Here is a 15,954-nt window from a genome sequence, read left to right as displayed (position 1 = left end):
TACTGTAAACTTTTTTTTTTAAGTTAGATTTCGTAACCATAGAACAAACTTATTTGTTGTTATACCGCGTTAACATAGTGTAGCAGCAAACTTTGTTAGTGGAGGCGGTACACAAATTTAGATGTCCCTAAATTTGTAAACTAAATTAGTTGGTGGTAACAAATTTTTTCTCTATAAACAGCAAACTATTTCCTTGTGTGTTACATTTTCTTAATACTTGAAATTAAGTTGGAACAGAATATTTTAAACGTGCAAATTAGAAGTATTATCAAACTTTTATAATATTTAAAATTATATTATAAAATAAATTATAAAATAACTTATAAATTATAAAATTAAAATTATACTTAAAATTATACTTAAAATTATACTCAAAATTATAGTTAAAAATTTCCTTTGAATATAATTTTCTAAATTTGCATATCTATAATTATAAAATGACAACAATATATTTTTGAATTTATGATCGCATTTACAAAAGTAGAAATGGCCATATTATGCCTTGCACAACAAAAAATTGGGATCCGTCCAACATCAATATATTTAAAGTACTATTTGTATAATTTTCATTCTGGCGTAATATTCTATCTATATTTTTCCTCTATTCAAAAAGCGATTTTTTTTTTTTTTTTTTTTTGGAAAATTAAAACAGAAAGTTTGTCTCAAATGGGATTATTGTTCAGGAAAGGATATCCTTTCAAATGAAAAATAAACACAATAAGAATGTGAAAATATAGAAAACTATTTTATTTTATATTATCTTTCTGGAATTCAATATTTGAGAAAAGTATAAAAATTACTATATAACTGATTTTTTTGAAGAAATATATTTTTTATTTTAAATATTTGCAATATTTGTTTGAATCAAATAAATTTTGTTTTCAATATCAAAGTGGAAAAAAGTGCATAAAAATAGAAAACAATCTTTCCTATAGGACCAAAAAAAAGTGCATTTAAAATCAATTCAATTCGTTTCGTATCAATATTCTCTGCTTCTCGTAGAATAACTGCGTGTAAATATTTAAAGAAGAATAGTGAATAAACATTATATGAATCAGTATCCTTTTTTTTTTTTTTTTTTGCTCACTTGGGAAATTTCAATATGATTTGCATTCATGTCAATAAATGGATGAGACAATCGTAAAATCACATTTCAGATCAATTTTACAATATCTGGTCAACTGAAAAATTTAACCTCTTCTTTTTCTCTATTGCCTTTTTTTAAAATATTAATTTCCCTGCGGTTATTTCATTACAAAGTCGAGCACTTTGTTAAATTTTTTTTTTCGTAAATTAGGAAATAAAGGTTATGTTCGAAGAAGATTTTAGGTTATGTTCGTTGATTTTTGAGGTTAACGTTAAGTTATGGCTAGGGTTGTGAGTCGTGAAACGTTTCATTGAAAGTTTTAATCTTTCATGGATGTGAATTTCATTAGTTTCATGAAACATTGGATAACCAATAGTAAGCCTTCATGCGTACATGCGCAATACCGTAATAATTATTTTAGGTTAGGTCAAAAAATAAACTTGTGAAAAGTTAATTATTATAATAAAAAATTGTTTTACGACTCTTTTTGTTAACTAAATTTTTTTTATTATTTAATTAATCATACTTAATTTATTATTATATCACAATTTTGCCTATGTTTCGAACTGAAACAAGTTCAACTTCAGGGCTGAAAATTAAAACAAAATATCACATTAAATAATTTTTCAATCAAAACAATTTAAATATAATTGAAATTATTTAATGTGATATTTTGTTTTAATTTTCAGCCCTGAAGTTGAACTTGTTTCAGTTCGAATCATAGGCAAAATTGTGATATAATAATAAATTAAGTATGATTAATTAAATAATAAAAAAAATTTAGTTAACAAAAAGAGTCGTAAAACATTTTTTTATTATAATAATTAACTTTTCACAAGTTTATTTTTTGACCTAACCTAAAATAATTATTACGGTATTGCGCATGTACGCATGAAGGCTTACTATAAGGTTATCCAATGTTTCATGAAACTAATGAAATTCTCATCCATGAAAGATTGAAACTTTCAAATGAAAGTTTCAATCTTTCACTGAAACGTTTCACGATTCACAACCCTAGGCGGAAGTAAGGCTTCTATATAGTGTTTTGAGGTTATTGTCCTCAATTTTTGAACTTCTTCAAAATTCTTAAAAAACGTTAGTTTTTTTAAAATAATACAGAGGAAACTTTTGTTTTAAAATTGTTAAAATATTTGTACGTATATATATATATAGGTGACGAAATACTGTCGACATTATTGGATTATATGTAAGTCAAAGATCAGCTTTCGTTTGTGAGAAGATTGGATCCGCGACATACGATTCCAATTGAAAAGGCGAGACGTTTCCTAATATATTTAGTCTTGGTTGAAATTTCCTTATATATTCAGGGAAATAGTTTTGATGTTAAAGTTTCGAAAGTCGTTTTGAATCGTCAAGGTATATATATATACGTGGGGATAATAGATGTCTGTTTCAAAGGTATTTTCTCTTCGATTTTCTAAAGAGTATTTTAGAATTACTTTTTCCTTTCGGTGCGGTGCAGTGTGTTAAGTTTCTTCAATGATACTTGTTTATAGCTTTCAACTGTGGTTTTAACTGTGAGCTTTGATAAAATTTCACCTCACGCCTCTATATACCTAACGTAAAAAGAAAAAATAATTTGAATATGTAAAAAAATAGAAAAGAACAATTTTTATTATTTGTTTTAGATTTTATGAAAATACGTTTTTATTTAGAGTTTTTTTTTTTTTAAAGGAATTTTAAATAATAAATTTCGTCTAATTTTGAAGTAAAACGTTTATATAAAATATATGAGAAAAATTGTTAATTGCTCTGGTGAGTTTAATGCTTCGCTTGTAGAATTTCAAATTTTTCATCCTCGCTTAGATGTGTTGAATTTTAAATTGAGCTTTGAAACATTTTCATAAATTCATAAAAATAAAAAAAATTTTTTTTTTGTCCTCAGGGGTTATACAATCTCGTTAATATTCTCGTTCTCGTTATGGTTCTCTAAGCAATAGAACCGGTTTTTTTTCCCATCACAGTCTCGAAAAGAATTAATGTAATGTAAACACTGATATATATTTTTTTTCTTTATGTTTATATATATATTTTATGTAATAAATATTTATTGATAAAATCGGGATAAGTTCACTTGAACGAACATGACAATTTAGTTAATAGAAATAGTTCTCTCTATATATATACTATCTTCTGTTATGCATGGCTTGATTCTTTGACATCATTTCTTTAAAGTCGTTCCTATATATTGCTCTTCTCATTTTTAGTACACGCAGTTTCTTTGTCGCAGCTCGTTAAGTACATACGGTAACTTCTTCCATTAGGACTGTAACAAAAAAAAAAGAAAACCCTTTCTCCATTTTATTTCCGACTTCATGCTCCTTAGATTTTTATTTCTTTATTTCTTTGTTTCTTTTTGGCAAAAAAAAAAGAGAAGAAAAATAACGACTCAATTCTATTCAAATAAAATTGCTTTTAAAAAAATGTTTATTTCTCTTGAGTGTAATAAACTGACTTGTAGAAAATTTTATTTAAAATTTTTTCATTTTAAATTTTATTCTTTTCTTTTGTTTTTGAAAAATAAAATAATTTAATAATAAGAAAGACATTTTGTCATTTATATATATAATATAAAGTACAAAATGATATTTTAAAAAAAAAAACATAAAAATAAATAATATAATATATAAATAATAAAATAATAAGTAATAAATTTTATAATAATTAATATAGAATTATAATTTTTTATTTATATTTTATTTTTATTTAAAATTTTTAAGAAATAATAGGAAATAATAGAAATAATAATAGTAATTGAAAAATTTTGAAAAAAGTGAATTTTAGATGATATAGGAATTTTTTTTAATTAGTAGAAATTTACTAAAAAGGGGGGGCTAGAGAAAAAGAGGGGGCGTGAAATGAAGATGTTGCGGATTTTTATAAAAACATAACGTTCTTAACTTGTCAGATTTTGTATAGTAGAAATGCTTTTTCTGGATCTTGTCCAACTGCAATGATTTCACGTTTTTTCTGAACTGTCACAAGATCTCATATCTTACGGGGTGACACTGAAGCTTTAAACATGCAATGGTTCTGCTTCGTTGTAGCCAATTTCTCATTTGTTATTTTTTTTTTCTTCTTTTTTTTAAACAAATTTCTAGATGAAAAATATCACTTTTTATATTATATTTAAATGCCAAAATGTCTTTCTTATTATTAAATTATATTTGTTTTTTCAAATAAAAAGAATATAGAATAAAATTTAAAAAAAATATATATTTTTTAATTTAGAAATTTAAAAAAAAAAAAATCTTTTAATTTTAAATTTTTTCTAATTTAATGAAAATAAAATAGAAAATAAAATAATAAAAACTTTTTAATTTGAAAGAAAAAGTTTATTAATAAATATTTATTTAATTATATAATAAAAAGTCGTGGAAAAAAATGAGAAATCTTTATACGAAGTGGAACAGTTCATTAATGATCAGACACGCTTCAGTAAGTGACAAAGATCTCTGTAAGTAGAGTAACCCTTTCTTTCGTCAGACATATTGACGATGTAAATTAGGAACGTCCTTACGTTTTCAAGAGTTTTACTTTAAAAAAAAATTTATCTCATGATTTTAATTAAATTTTTTCTACTTTTAACTCTCATACATATTCATTAATTTTATAGTAACAATAATAATATAATAATAACACAGAAAAATTATAAGGTATTAAAATAAGCTGCAAATTTTAATCCAATTTTGCTTATTTTAATACCAAAATGGATTAAAATAAGCAAAATTGGATTAAACTAATAAACGTTGCAACTTATTTTAATGCCTTTTAATTTTCTGTGAATAATAAATAATTCATATGATGAGAATGTAAAAATAAATCTTCTCTACACAGTGAATGTAAATTTATAATATTTACTATAATTAAATTAAATTAATATAATTAAAATATATTTGTTTAAAAATTTTAATAAAAATTAATTTCACTGTAGTATATATTTGAGTGGGAAAAAGATATATATTAAATGAGAGTTAAAAAGTATATATATATATATGGAATGTGAAATTGTAACAATATCATGTTGAGAATAGAGAAAGACTTTTATAGAAGTACAGTGAAACTCTTGAAGCGTAATTGGTATTCTGACACTGGAAAATTTTCTTTCCAAGTGTACTTCAAAATGCAAGTACTTCTTCAACTAATAGCTTCAATTAATAGATGTAAACTTGATCTTTATATACTCCACTCTCTAAATCTGAATTAGTAAAAATGTTTACTAATTTATAAATTAGTGACTCACTTTTTGCTTTAGAATTAGTTAAATTTTACTAATTGTTAGTAAAAGTTACTAATAATTAGTAAAATTTTACTAATTGAGAAGCAAAAAGTGAGTTACTAATTCAAATTAGTAAACTTTTTTACTAATTCAGATTTATTAGAGAGCACCACAGAAAATTAAAAGGCATTAAAATAAGTTGCAATTATTTTTATTCAATTTTGCTTATTTGAATCCATTTTGGTATTAAAATAAGCAAAATTGGATTAAAATAATAAGCGTTGCAGCTTATTTTAATACCTTATAATTTTCTGTGACGAGTTGACATTTCAAATAATTTAAATCATTTAAAAAAAATTTTTTTTTTTTTACTGTCACAGTTAACTTTTTAGCAATCAATTTTTTTGACAAATTTTTCTTTGATACAAAGAAAATTTATTTGTTTCCAAACAAATTATTTTTGATTTAAAAAAAAAAATTATCTTCCTTTCAAAGAAATTTTTTATTTAATTCAAAAAAAAATTTGAAATCAATATTAGAATTTCTTTGATTTTCGTGCATAAATTTCGTTGAAATTAAGAAACTTTTTTTTCCAAAAAAATTTTATTTTAAATAAAAGAAAACAAGTCGCAAAGAAATTATTGGTTTCTTTAAATCAAAGAATCCCTTTCTCTGAGTGTAAAATTAAATGAATCAAATAAATCATTTTCTAGTCAATAAAATTTTATTTCTTTCAAATATACAGAAATTGATTATTAAAAACAATTTATTTGATTCAAAAAAAAAAAAAAAATTTTTTATAGAAATAAATATTTATTTAATAACAGTCAAATAATCGATTATTTAAATGAAATTTTTTTTATATATTTTAATAAGACACAAACTAGAAATAAAATGAAGTTATTAGAAATAAAATGAATATATCAAGATAGTTGCGGAAGGTGAAATGCTTCAAAAGACGCGCATATTCAGTTGATGCAGGTGCATGTATAGCTTTTATGATGCTAGGGAGAATGAATTTTCTGGAGCAATCGTAACTTTACTTATTGTTGGAAGGGAAATATGTATATATATGTACATATATATATATATATATATATATATATATATGCGAAAGTCGAGTGAAACCAATGCATTTACTTGGTAGAGACCTGAGCTTGAAGTAGTCTGATATTCTTGATGGAAAGCCATCTATTTGCGTTACGAGTCAACAACTCAACCTTTTCACACTCTCCAAGATTCGATAAATCTTTCTGGACAGAATCGAGGAATGCGCCACGATGTCTGCAAAACGAGACATTCACAAGTATCAAACATTTGCGCTTTTATATATACATATACATAGAGTTTGAAAAATAGTAGAAAGTACATCATTGTCATTTTCGCTTTTCGGATGAGAGGGGTGGGGGGGGGATGGAGAAAAGCTTTTTCCTCTTAGTATTTTATATGCTCAAATTTTTCTCAAATTTTTTTTTCTTTCTCTTTCAAGCACGCGCGCGTAAACCGCACATGCGGGGGGAGAAAAAGAAAACAGGATATGTATATAATTCTTTCTCAAATGCAAAATATTATAAACATCTGCTACAAAGGTGCACATTCAGAAAAAAAAGAAATTATTTTTGACTTTGAGTTCAAATTTTATGGCGAAATAAATATTTTTTATTATTTTTTTTTTTTTTCAAAAAACAATAAGTGTTCGTTGTAGATATATGTCGAAAATATACTAAATTTTTGAATTAAAGAAATATATATATATATATATATATAAAGAGAAGTATGGGGGAAAAATAGAAAAGAAAGAACCCAGAAATCAAATATTGACGCTGCAATCTAGATTCTAGGAAAAATGTCAATTTCAAATTCAAACTACTTCTTTAGAATTTTCTTTTTCCTTCGTGTACACTCTTCACAGATTTTACGTGCTTGGGACCATTTTTTTTTCTATCTCGAAGCGTATTCATCCCTTGAGAGTTTTTCGTTCCAACATCAAAAGGATGTTTTCTATCGTAATTTGATATGACAAGCTTTTTTTTTTATATAACATTCCTATCGTACAGAGGCGTGTTGCCCCTCCCCCCCCCCCTTTTCCTTTTATTTCAACTTCAATAAATTTCTCTAGATATATATATATATATATATGTGAAATATTCCTAAAGTCATATTTGAGGTTATATAAGTTCCATATGTATTGTACTCTAAGCACAAATGAAATCCCTGGACCAAAAGCGCTTGATCGATAGTTTCGATGTTGTCCTATGGTACAGTTTATGCTGTCTAACTGCAAACTTCATCGATTTCATGCTTCTAATATATATATATATAGATAGATATATATATAATACATAGAACACATCTGCTAAAGCTGTATAATAGAATTTTGGATTACTCATTGTCAGCATTCGTATACAAAAAACAGAAAATTCATTTTATTTCTTTTTGAGTGAAAAGAAAGAGGAAAGATATATTTGTTTTAGAGGTAAATAAATTTTTTATTTGATTGAAATAAATATTTATTTGTTTCAAATATAAATTTTTATTTGAGTTAAATAAAAATTCTAGTTGGGCTAAATAAAATTTTATTTTTGGTAAATTAAATTTTTTTTATTTAAAACAAATAAAAAGTTATTATACTCACAAAAAAAAAAATTTTTTTTATTTGCTTCAAATAAATTTTATTTGTCTCAAATATAAATTCCAATAAAATATATTCACTGTGGGTCATTCAGAAAAAAAATATGTTTGAACCAAATGTACTATTTTTTTATATTTACCCAATTTTTTGGTTAGTTTAAACAAAATTTGTTTAATTCAGATAAATATTTATTTGATCTAAATAACTGTTTGGTTTGTTTTAATAAATTTTTTGAACAAAGAAAAAATTTGATTGATCTAAATAAACGTTTGGTTTATGCAACCAAATGTTTGGTTAACTGTATATCAATGCATTTAGTTTGTTGATTTAACCAAAATTTGGTTGCTTCAAACGAATTTTTTTCTGAGTGATGTATAAAAAAAGAATATTTTTCGATTAAATCAGAAATTTTTTAATCAAAAATTTCAAATGAAATTAAAATTATACTTTATATGGGAGAGAAAAAAAAATTCATGCATAAAGAATTTTAATTTAATTTAAAAAAAAAAAAATTTCGTTTTTTTTTTTTGAAATGGTGCAAAATATTTATTGAACAATTGAATTAAAAACGAGACTCTTATTGGAAATTAATTGAATAAAAATGATAAATTGTTGAAAAATGAACATTTTTCGTAATGTAATCTGGTATCTTTTTTTTTTTTTTTTGTAAGTATCACTTTTTTTTGGGAAATATTTTCTGTTTCCGTATTTCTATATTCTGTAATTAAAATCAACGAATTAATGTATAAAAAGAATTGGACCAAATACACACACTAGTTGCTTGTTATGAATTTCCAATTCACGAGATTTTTTTTTCCACTATGCTTATTCAATTGCTAAATATTTTGTTAGATTCGACTCTAAATTCAATTACGAGAAATATAAATAAATATTCATTTTTCAACTGTTTTTTTTTTATCAAGCACATGTAAAATAGTTGCACACATTGAATTTCAATAATTTTGATTTTTTTTAAAGAGACAAAAATATATTAATTAAATTTCTCTATAGGAAATCTTAATGAAACTAATTTTTTTATATTTCTTGAAGCATTATAATCGATATTTAATTAATCGTAAGAAACTCATTAAAAAAAAAGAAGTTGCGCTCAGCATCTTAAAGAGAAAGATATATAAATTGTAGATAAATTTTATAAAAGTATATATTCATTAATAATTCATGAAAAATTGCTAATTGGTGCAATCTATTGATTTTCTATAAAAAAAAAACGAGTTCTCTGCATTGAAAAAATTCTATGCGAAATCTTTCTTGGAACTGTATATTTCAAATTTATATATATATATTTTTCAAGCTTTTCAATTTAGTAGCTTTACCAACTCGAGATTGACTCTAAAGCCCTTTTTATTTATTTGTCAATCACTATTTTGGCTTTTAACAATCGATGAGAAACTCTTGAAGTTCTTTTCTATACATATATATAGGAAAATTTGATCAAGAAAAATAAGTATAGGATTATTTGAAAAAATATATTTTTTTTTTGGAGGGGAGGATTTGACAAAAATTAAATTGGAAATTATTATTTATTTTTATTAAATTAATTTGACAAATAAGAAAACATACAACAAATTATAGAATTATGTATTGAAAAAGTATAAGTATATTCCTGCAATGACAATAAAATGGAATAGAAGTCAGAAAAGAAAGAACCATTTTGCTCTTGGCGAAACGACTGATTTTAAGATCCTCTTGGTAATTGAAGCTGGACATTAACCCATTTTCAAGTTTCTTCCTTTTTCTCTCTATATATACCGACGTTGATAATGAAAGAAAGATTGCGTTCCTTTTTTTTACACTATTTGAGAAAACTCACCCAATTTAGACAATAAAAGAAAAAAAAAGAAAAAAAAAAATTCAAAGATAAAATGAATCACAGTTCAAAGTTCAAACCACACGAAATTAGATGGGATGAAGAAGATAGGAAGTAATTAGGATGATCTTTAAAACAATCATCATGACTCGGCAGCAATAAAATTGTCTCAATATCGATGGATAAATGCTTTTCCAATTTAATCGACTATCGAAAAGAGTCTATATTTCTGTGGAAAAAAATATTTTTAATGAAATATCATTTTTTTTTACTTTTATATAATAATTTAATTAAAATCATTTTTGGGAGAAGGGGAATTTTTTTTTATTCAAAAGAGAATATTTATTTATTTACTAATTTTTCTTTTTAATTTGACTTATTAGAATTTAAAAAAATAATAGGGAATTTTTTCATAAGTAAATTTACTTTTAATTTAAAAAAATCTTTGAGGAAGTAAATTAAAAGTTTTGAATTTTAATTTTTGCAATTTAGAAAATGAAACGAATTTAATGGACTGTCTATAAATTTTTTTTTTTTTTAATCTTAAAAAGGCGTATCGACAACCTCCATGACGTTGCGAGCATTATCCTTAATACTTTCAATTTATTTTAAAACTCCTGCTCTCCCTTATATGAAAAGTCTTTTTAAAAAGTTTCTGAAAAGTTTTGCCTGAATATAAAAAGAAGTACTCGTTTCTTTATATAAATATCTTTTCAAACTTTGAACCTCATGAATTTAATTTAAAAAAAAGTAAATTAGCCTAAAAAAATATTTTTTCACGCAATTTTAATTCTTAATAAGGATTTTTCATAATTAGATTTAAAAAAAAAATAAGTTTTAATTATAAAATAGCTTAAGCATCTTTATTTAGGCAAGAAAAATGATTAATTAAAGGAAAATATTTTAATTTTATTAAATTCAAAACCCTCAAAATCAACTAAAGAGTCACAAATTACGCACGGCTTTATTGAAATTCTTGGTAGATCTTTGACATTTTTTTTTTCATTTACCTTTAACCTCTGAATTATAATGAAATTCCTTGATGCTATTTAAATAAAATTAATTAAATTCCTTTACTTTTCTTTATTTAAAAGCCCTCGTTTATTGTTTACGACTAATTAATGTTTAATTATTAGAGAATTTATTATTCGCACATAAATCGAAATATATGGATATATATTTGTACATTGTTTTCTCAATTATCTTTAATTAATTGCCAATTAAATTAATTAATTTACTTTATACAATTCTGATAATTTACACTACTGCTATGCGGGAAAAATCATTTAAATAAATATTAATAAATATATTATATATTTATTTAAATAAAATAAAATTTTTTCAATATTAATCATTTTTACAAAATTTAATTTATATTTATTTATTTTTTATGTAAATAAATATATATTTAAATAAATTTCAGAAAATTTCTGAATCAAAATTTTGATTTATTATTATGAAAAATAAATCAAACGTTTCAACACCAACGTTGGTGTCCTCTTCAATGATTAAAACAAAAATAACTGTTGAAACAAAATTTTCAAAATTATAACCTCAAAAATTTTTAAAACTAATATACATAAAAATTAAAAAGAAACTATACTTTACTATATTTATAAATTTCGATAATGAAAAATAGCAAAAACATGTTCATTAGCAAAATTTATAAATATAGTAAGTAGTTTCTTTTTAATTTTTATGTATTTTAGTTTTAAAAATTTTTGAGGTTACAATTTTGAAAATTTTGTTTCAACAGTTATTTTTGTTTTAATCACTGAAGACAACACCAACGTTGGTGTCGAAACGTTTGATTTGTTTTTCATAATAATAAATCAAAATTTTGATCCAGAAATTTTCTGAAATTTATTTAAATATTATCATATCTGGATGACAACTTGAACTGAAAATATATATATTTGTTATTTATTTCAAATTTTTTTTCCGGCGCGTAGTTAAAAAATTTATATATATAATTAATTAAAAAGAAAAATTTTGAAGATAATATTTTTTATTTCTTTGCAATAATATCGCGAATAGATTTTTGAAGCATGATATTGCGTTATATGTAAGCGGATAAAAAAAAAAAAAAAAAAAAAATTCAAGAAGCTTATCGGAAAAGGCGTCAATCTGAGAGTCCGCAAAGTGCCCAGAAAGTATAAAGTTTCTCATCGTGACTATAACGTTTCGCAGTTGTTTGCCGAAAGACTATAACTTTTCGATACTCGATTCCTCCCTTTATAATATCTGATAGATTTATTGTTCCAAATTCGGACAAAATAAACGTCCGAAGTTCCTACATCGAATCGTGGTATAGGAGGTGAGAGGGAGGGAGAGTGAAAAGTTTCCTGAATATATCAAACTCGAACATATGTAACAGTGTAACGTGAATTCTCTTCTCCAACTCTTTGAATAAATTCCCATGTATTATCTTTTATATATCATATTGTTCATATATATATATATATATATATATATATATATATATAAAGTGTTCGTAAATTTAATAACCTGCTTTACATAGATTTTAAAGGATAAAAAGAGGTACAAAAATATTGTTTCTTTTTAGAAAATATTTTACATTCTATAATTTTACGCAAAAAAAAAAATATTGCTTTTTATGGAATATTTTTCTATATATTTTCTTTGCATAAAAAATTTAGTGGATCATAAGAAAAAATTTGCAATTTTCTTTAAAGCATTTTTATAATGTTAATTTTATTGAGTAATTTAATATAATTTTTATATACATATAATAATTTATAATAATTCATATAATAAATAATTTTAATATTATTATTTAATAAATGAAAAATTCTATTTTTTGTAATTTTTTTTTTTTTTAAAGAAAATTTGTTTTTTTTTGCGCTTATGATAAAAAGAGCTATATATGTGAATTTTCTTTCAAGTGGTAACAAATTTATATAATTTTTTCCTTTTTTTTTTTTTTTGCTCATTTTTTATGACTCTTCATTTTCGTGAGAAATAAAAATTTTTACTACCCGTTCTTTGCTGCTTGTGTGTGCAACGAAAGGAATGAGTTCACACTCTCTTCAAATCGGCTCAGAACACGCGACAAATAAAAGTAAGACGCTTCCACACGATGTGTTCGTTTATTACTTTGTTGCGTGATCTGAGTTTGTAAACGTAAAAAAAAAAAATACATAAATAAATGGCGTGGAAAAATGGGTACATTTTATACAATATAAAATTCGCTAAAAACCCCCTTTATATTTTTATATGTAAATTTAAATTTTCTTAATTTTTTTTTTATTTTTGCTAAAAATTCTAAGTTTATTTTCAAAATTAAGATTTTTTTTTATATTTAATAGTAAAGTAATTAAGAAAATATTTAATAATAATTTAAAAAGATATTTATTAATAAGATTATAATTAATTTTCATGTAATTTGAATTTTGGAATATTTTTCTAAACATGGAAATAATTTTTTAATTAACACCAGAAAATTAAGGACTTTGGTATCTCAATTTTTCGGAGATTTCTTGTTAACTTCAATGACTTTATTAAAGTTTTTTTTTCAGCCCTGCAATTTTTTTTTCTTTTTTTTTTTTTAATTTTGCTATCCCGATATTTCTGGGCAATCTCGCCAATGACATTTTATAGTTTCTGATGTTATGAACTTGCGCTCTCTCAGTGTCCTTTCTTTTTCCTCATTTAACATGCGCATGATAAAATTAACTCTGATTTAGTTTTCATATTTCGTGTGTTTCTTTAATAAAACTTTTCTCATAATTTGAAATTTAAATACGAACCCCTTCGAACACGGAATTTAAAATTCGATTGTAAAATTGCGTATTTTAAATTATATTCAAATTTATTTTTATTAGTAATTATTATAATTATTACATTAAATTAATTATATTAAATAATATTTTCTATATATATAAATAAAAGTAATTTTTATTATCAATTTTAATTTTTTATTTATTTTCTAATGTTTCAGTTCTTTTTCCTGTGGATGCTTTCAAGGTTTCAGTGGAAAAAATTGTGAATTTGGACCACTTTGCAGGGAGAATGAACAACATTTAGTTTGCCGTAATAATGGCACGTGCAGGTGAGTTTTTATTTTACATAATTTTTTTTTTTTTTTTTTTTTTTTAATTAATTTCATTATTATTGTAAAATTATAAAATTAAATATTAAGAAAATATTTTTTTTGTCGGGATTATTTATTTTTTATGCAAAAAAGAAAAACAGCTGTGCGAATTAATAAAATTTTCTGCAAAGAAAAAAAATTAATTAAAGAAAAAAAATGTAATAGTGAAAAAAAAGATGCATATAAATGTTTGTGAAAATGAAATTTTCTTCATGAAGGATTTTAAGGAAACTGATTTCAGGCAAAAATGAACAATGACTTTAGCATCTAGACGTTTCGAGTATATATATATATATATATATATATATATATGAAGAAAGCAGCTTAGCATTCAAGCGAATCGCTTTTTAAGTCCGCTAAAAAAAAATCGTCATTTTGTCCCCGTGAGCATTGTTCTCGTAGATTTTCTTGGTAATTTTTATTCCTAGCTCGTTATTCTCGTCAACTCGCGGATAAAAATGAAGCGCGTAAGTCATAATAATCACAATGAATGCTAATCCTCATAATTCTCGTTTTACGTATATACATATACATAGAAATAAAAGCCAATAATAATTTTTTATATCGAAAAATTCATTAATTTGACAAATTTTTATTTATTATTTAACCTATTTATTAAAATATTAAAATATTAAAATATTTTTCAGTACATTTACTCTAAAATTTATGGAAAAAAAATAGAAAATGCGCAAGTATAATAAAATTGATTATTGGTAGTATATTAACGGAAATTGAGATGAAATCAAAGTCTTATTTTATATTAACGGCAAAAGTTTATGTCGACTGTTTCCCCCTTTTGCTATTGCTATATATATATATATATATATATATATATAATATCGTGCTGGTGTGTTTCATGAGTACTTGACTTTCTTATTACAATCCATTCGGAAGCATCATAAATAAAGTCCTCATAAAAGCGACATTAATTATTCAAAAGTTATATGCATTAATTTTAATGTATATATTGTTTAGCCGCTAATTTTATGATTTTAGAGTGAAAATTAATAATAGATTTTCGTACTTTTTTTTTGTGAAGGTTATAAAAAATTTATTTCTAAGAATTATTATAAATTTAATATTTTATTTATCTCAAGTTCTCAAATGAATGAAATCAATTTTTTAAAAATTACACAAAAAATTTATTTAATTCAAATACTCGATTACTTGACATTAAATAAATATTTATTTGAACGAAATACATATTATTTGAATTAAATTAATTTGTATTTGGACCAATAATTTCTGTATTTGAAACAAATATTATTTAATTGGCTCAAATAAAAATTATTTGGATTAAGTAAATATTTATTTGTTAATAATCAAGTGACCGAATATTTGAATCAAATATATATTTTTTTTCTACTATACACAGCGAAAAAAATAAATAAAAAAGTTTATTAAATATTTAATAAAATATTATAATTTAGTTTTGGATGTTTCGAAAATTTATTTATTTTATTTTTTTTTTATTTTATTTATTTTATTATTTATTCTTATTCTGTTGCAATTTAGGTTTAATTGGTAGGGTTTTTTTTTAAAGGTAATATGTTTTGTTTGAAGGAAAAAAAAATAGAGACATGATGTTTAATTTTATTTGACTATTTAAGGGATTTTTTCATTTTCCAGGAAAACATTCTATCCACAGTACAAGTAGTAGTACAAGTAAATATTTAGTTGGACGGGTTTGCAATTTTGTTAGTAATACAAGTAAATATTTAATTAGACATTCTTGATTTGACATTCAAACGACCTTGAACGACCTTGACTTGACCTTCAAATGATCTTGAATGATCTTGACTTGACCTTCAAATGACCTTGAATGACCTTGACTTGACCTTTACCTTGAGTCATACTTTTAAAACCCTTCTAAATTTTTTCAGTGGTTTAAATAAATATTTAGCCAGACATTCTAAATGTTTGACATTTTCTCAGTAGTATCACTCAGTAGTATTACTCAGCAGTAGTACAAGTAGTAGTACAATATTGTCAGTAGTACAAGCAAATATTTAGTCAGACATTCTTGATTTGACCTTCAAACGACCTTGAACAA

At 23.4% G+C, this 15,954-nt stretch overlaps 1 protein-coding gene across 2 annotated transcripts in view; it reads left to right on the top strand.

Annotated features, from left to right (window-relative positions):
- LOC127291056 (uncharacterized) overlaps positions 1 to 15,954 on the top strand; it is a 107,499-nt gene that overhangs the window by 39,840 nt on the left and 51,705 nt on the right. For both annotated transcript variants that reach the window (XM_051319968.1, XM_051319977.1), the window contains one exon: positions 13,749 to 13,859. In XM_051319968.1, coding sequence (XP_051175925.1) covers positions 13,749 to 13,859 — 111 coding nt within the window. The remainder of the gene's footprint in view (positions 1 to 13,748; positions 13,860 to 15,954) is intronic.

Source organism: Leptopilina boulardi, unplaced genomic scaffold, assembly GCF_019393585.1.
Source record: "Leptopilina boulardi isolate dan_hultmark-lab unplaced genomic scaffold, ZJU_Lbou_2.1 LbouV2_1, whole genome shotgun sequence".
Classification (NCBI taxonomy): domain Eukaryota; kingdom Metazoa; phylum Arthropoda; class Insecta; order Hymenoptera; family Figitidae; genus Leptopilina; species Leptopilina boulardi.
This window is presented reverse-complemented; position numbering and strand designations above follow the sequence as displayed.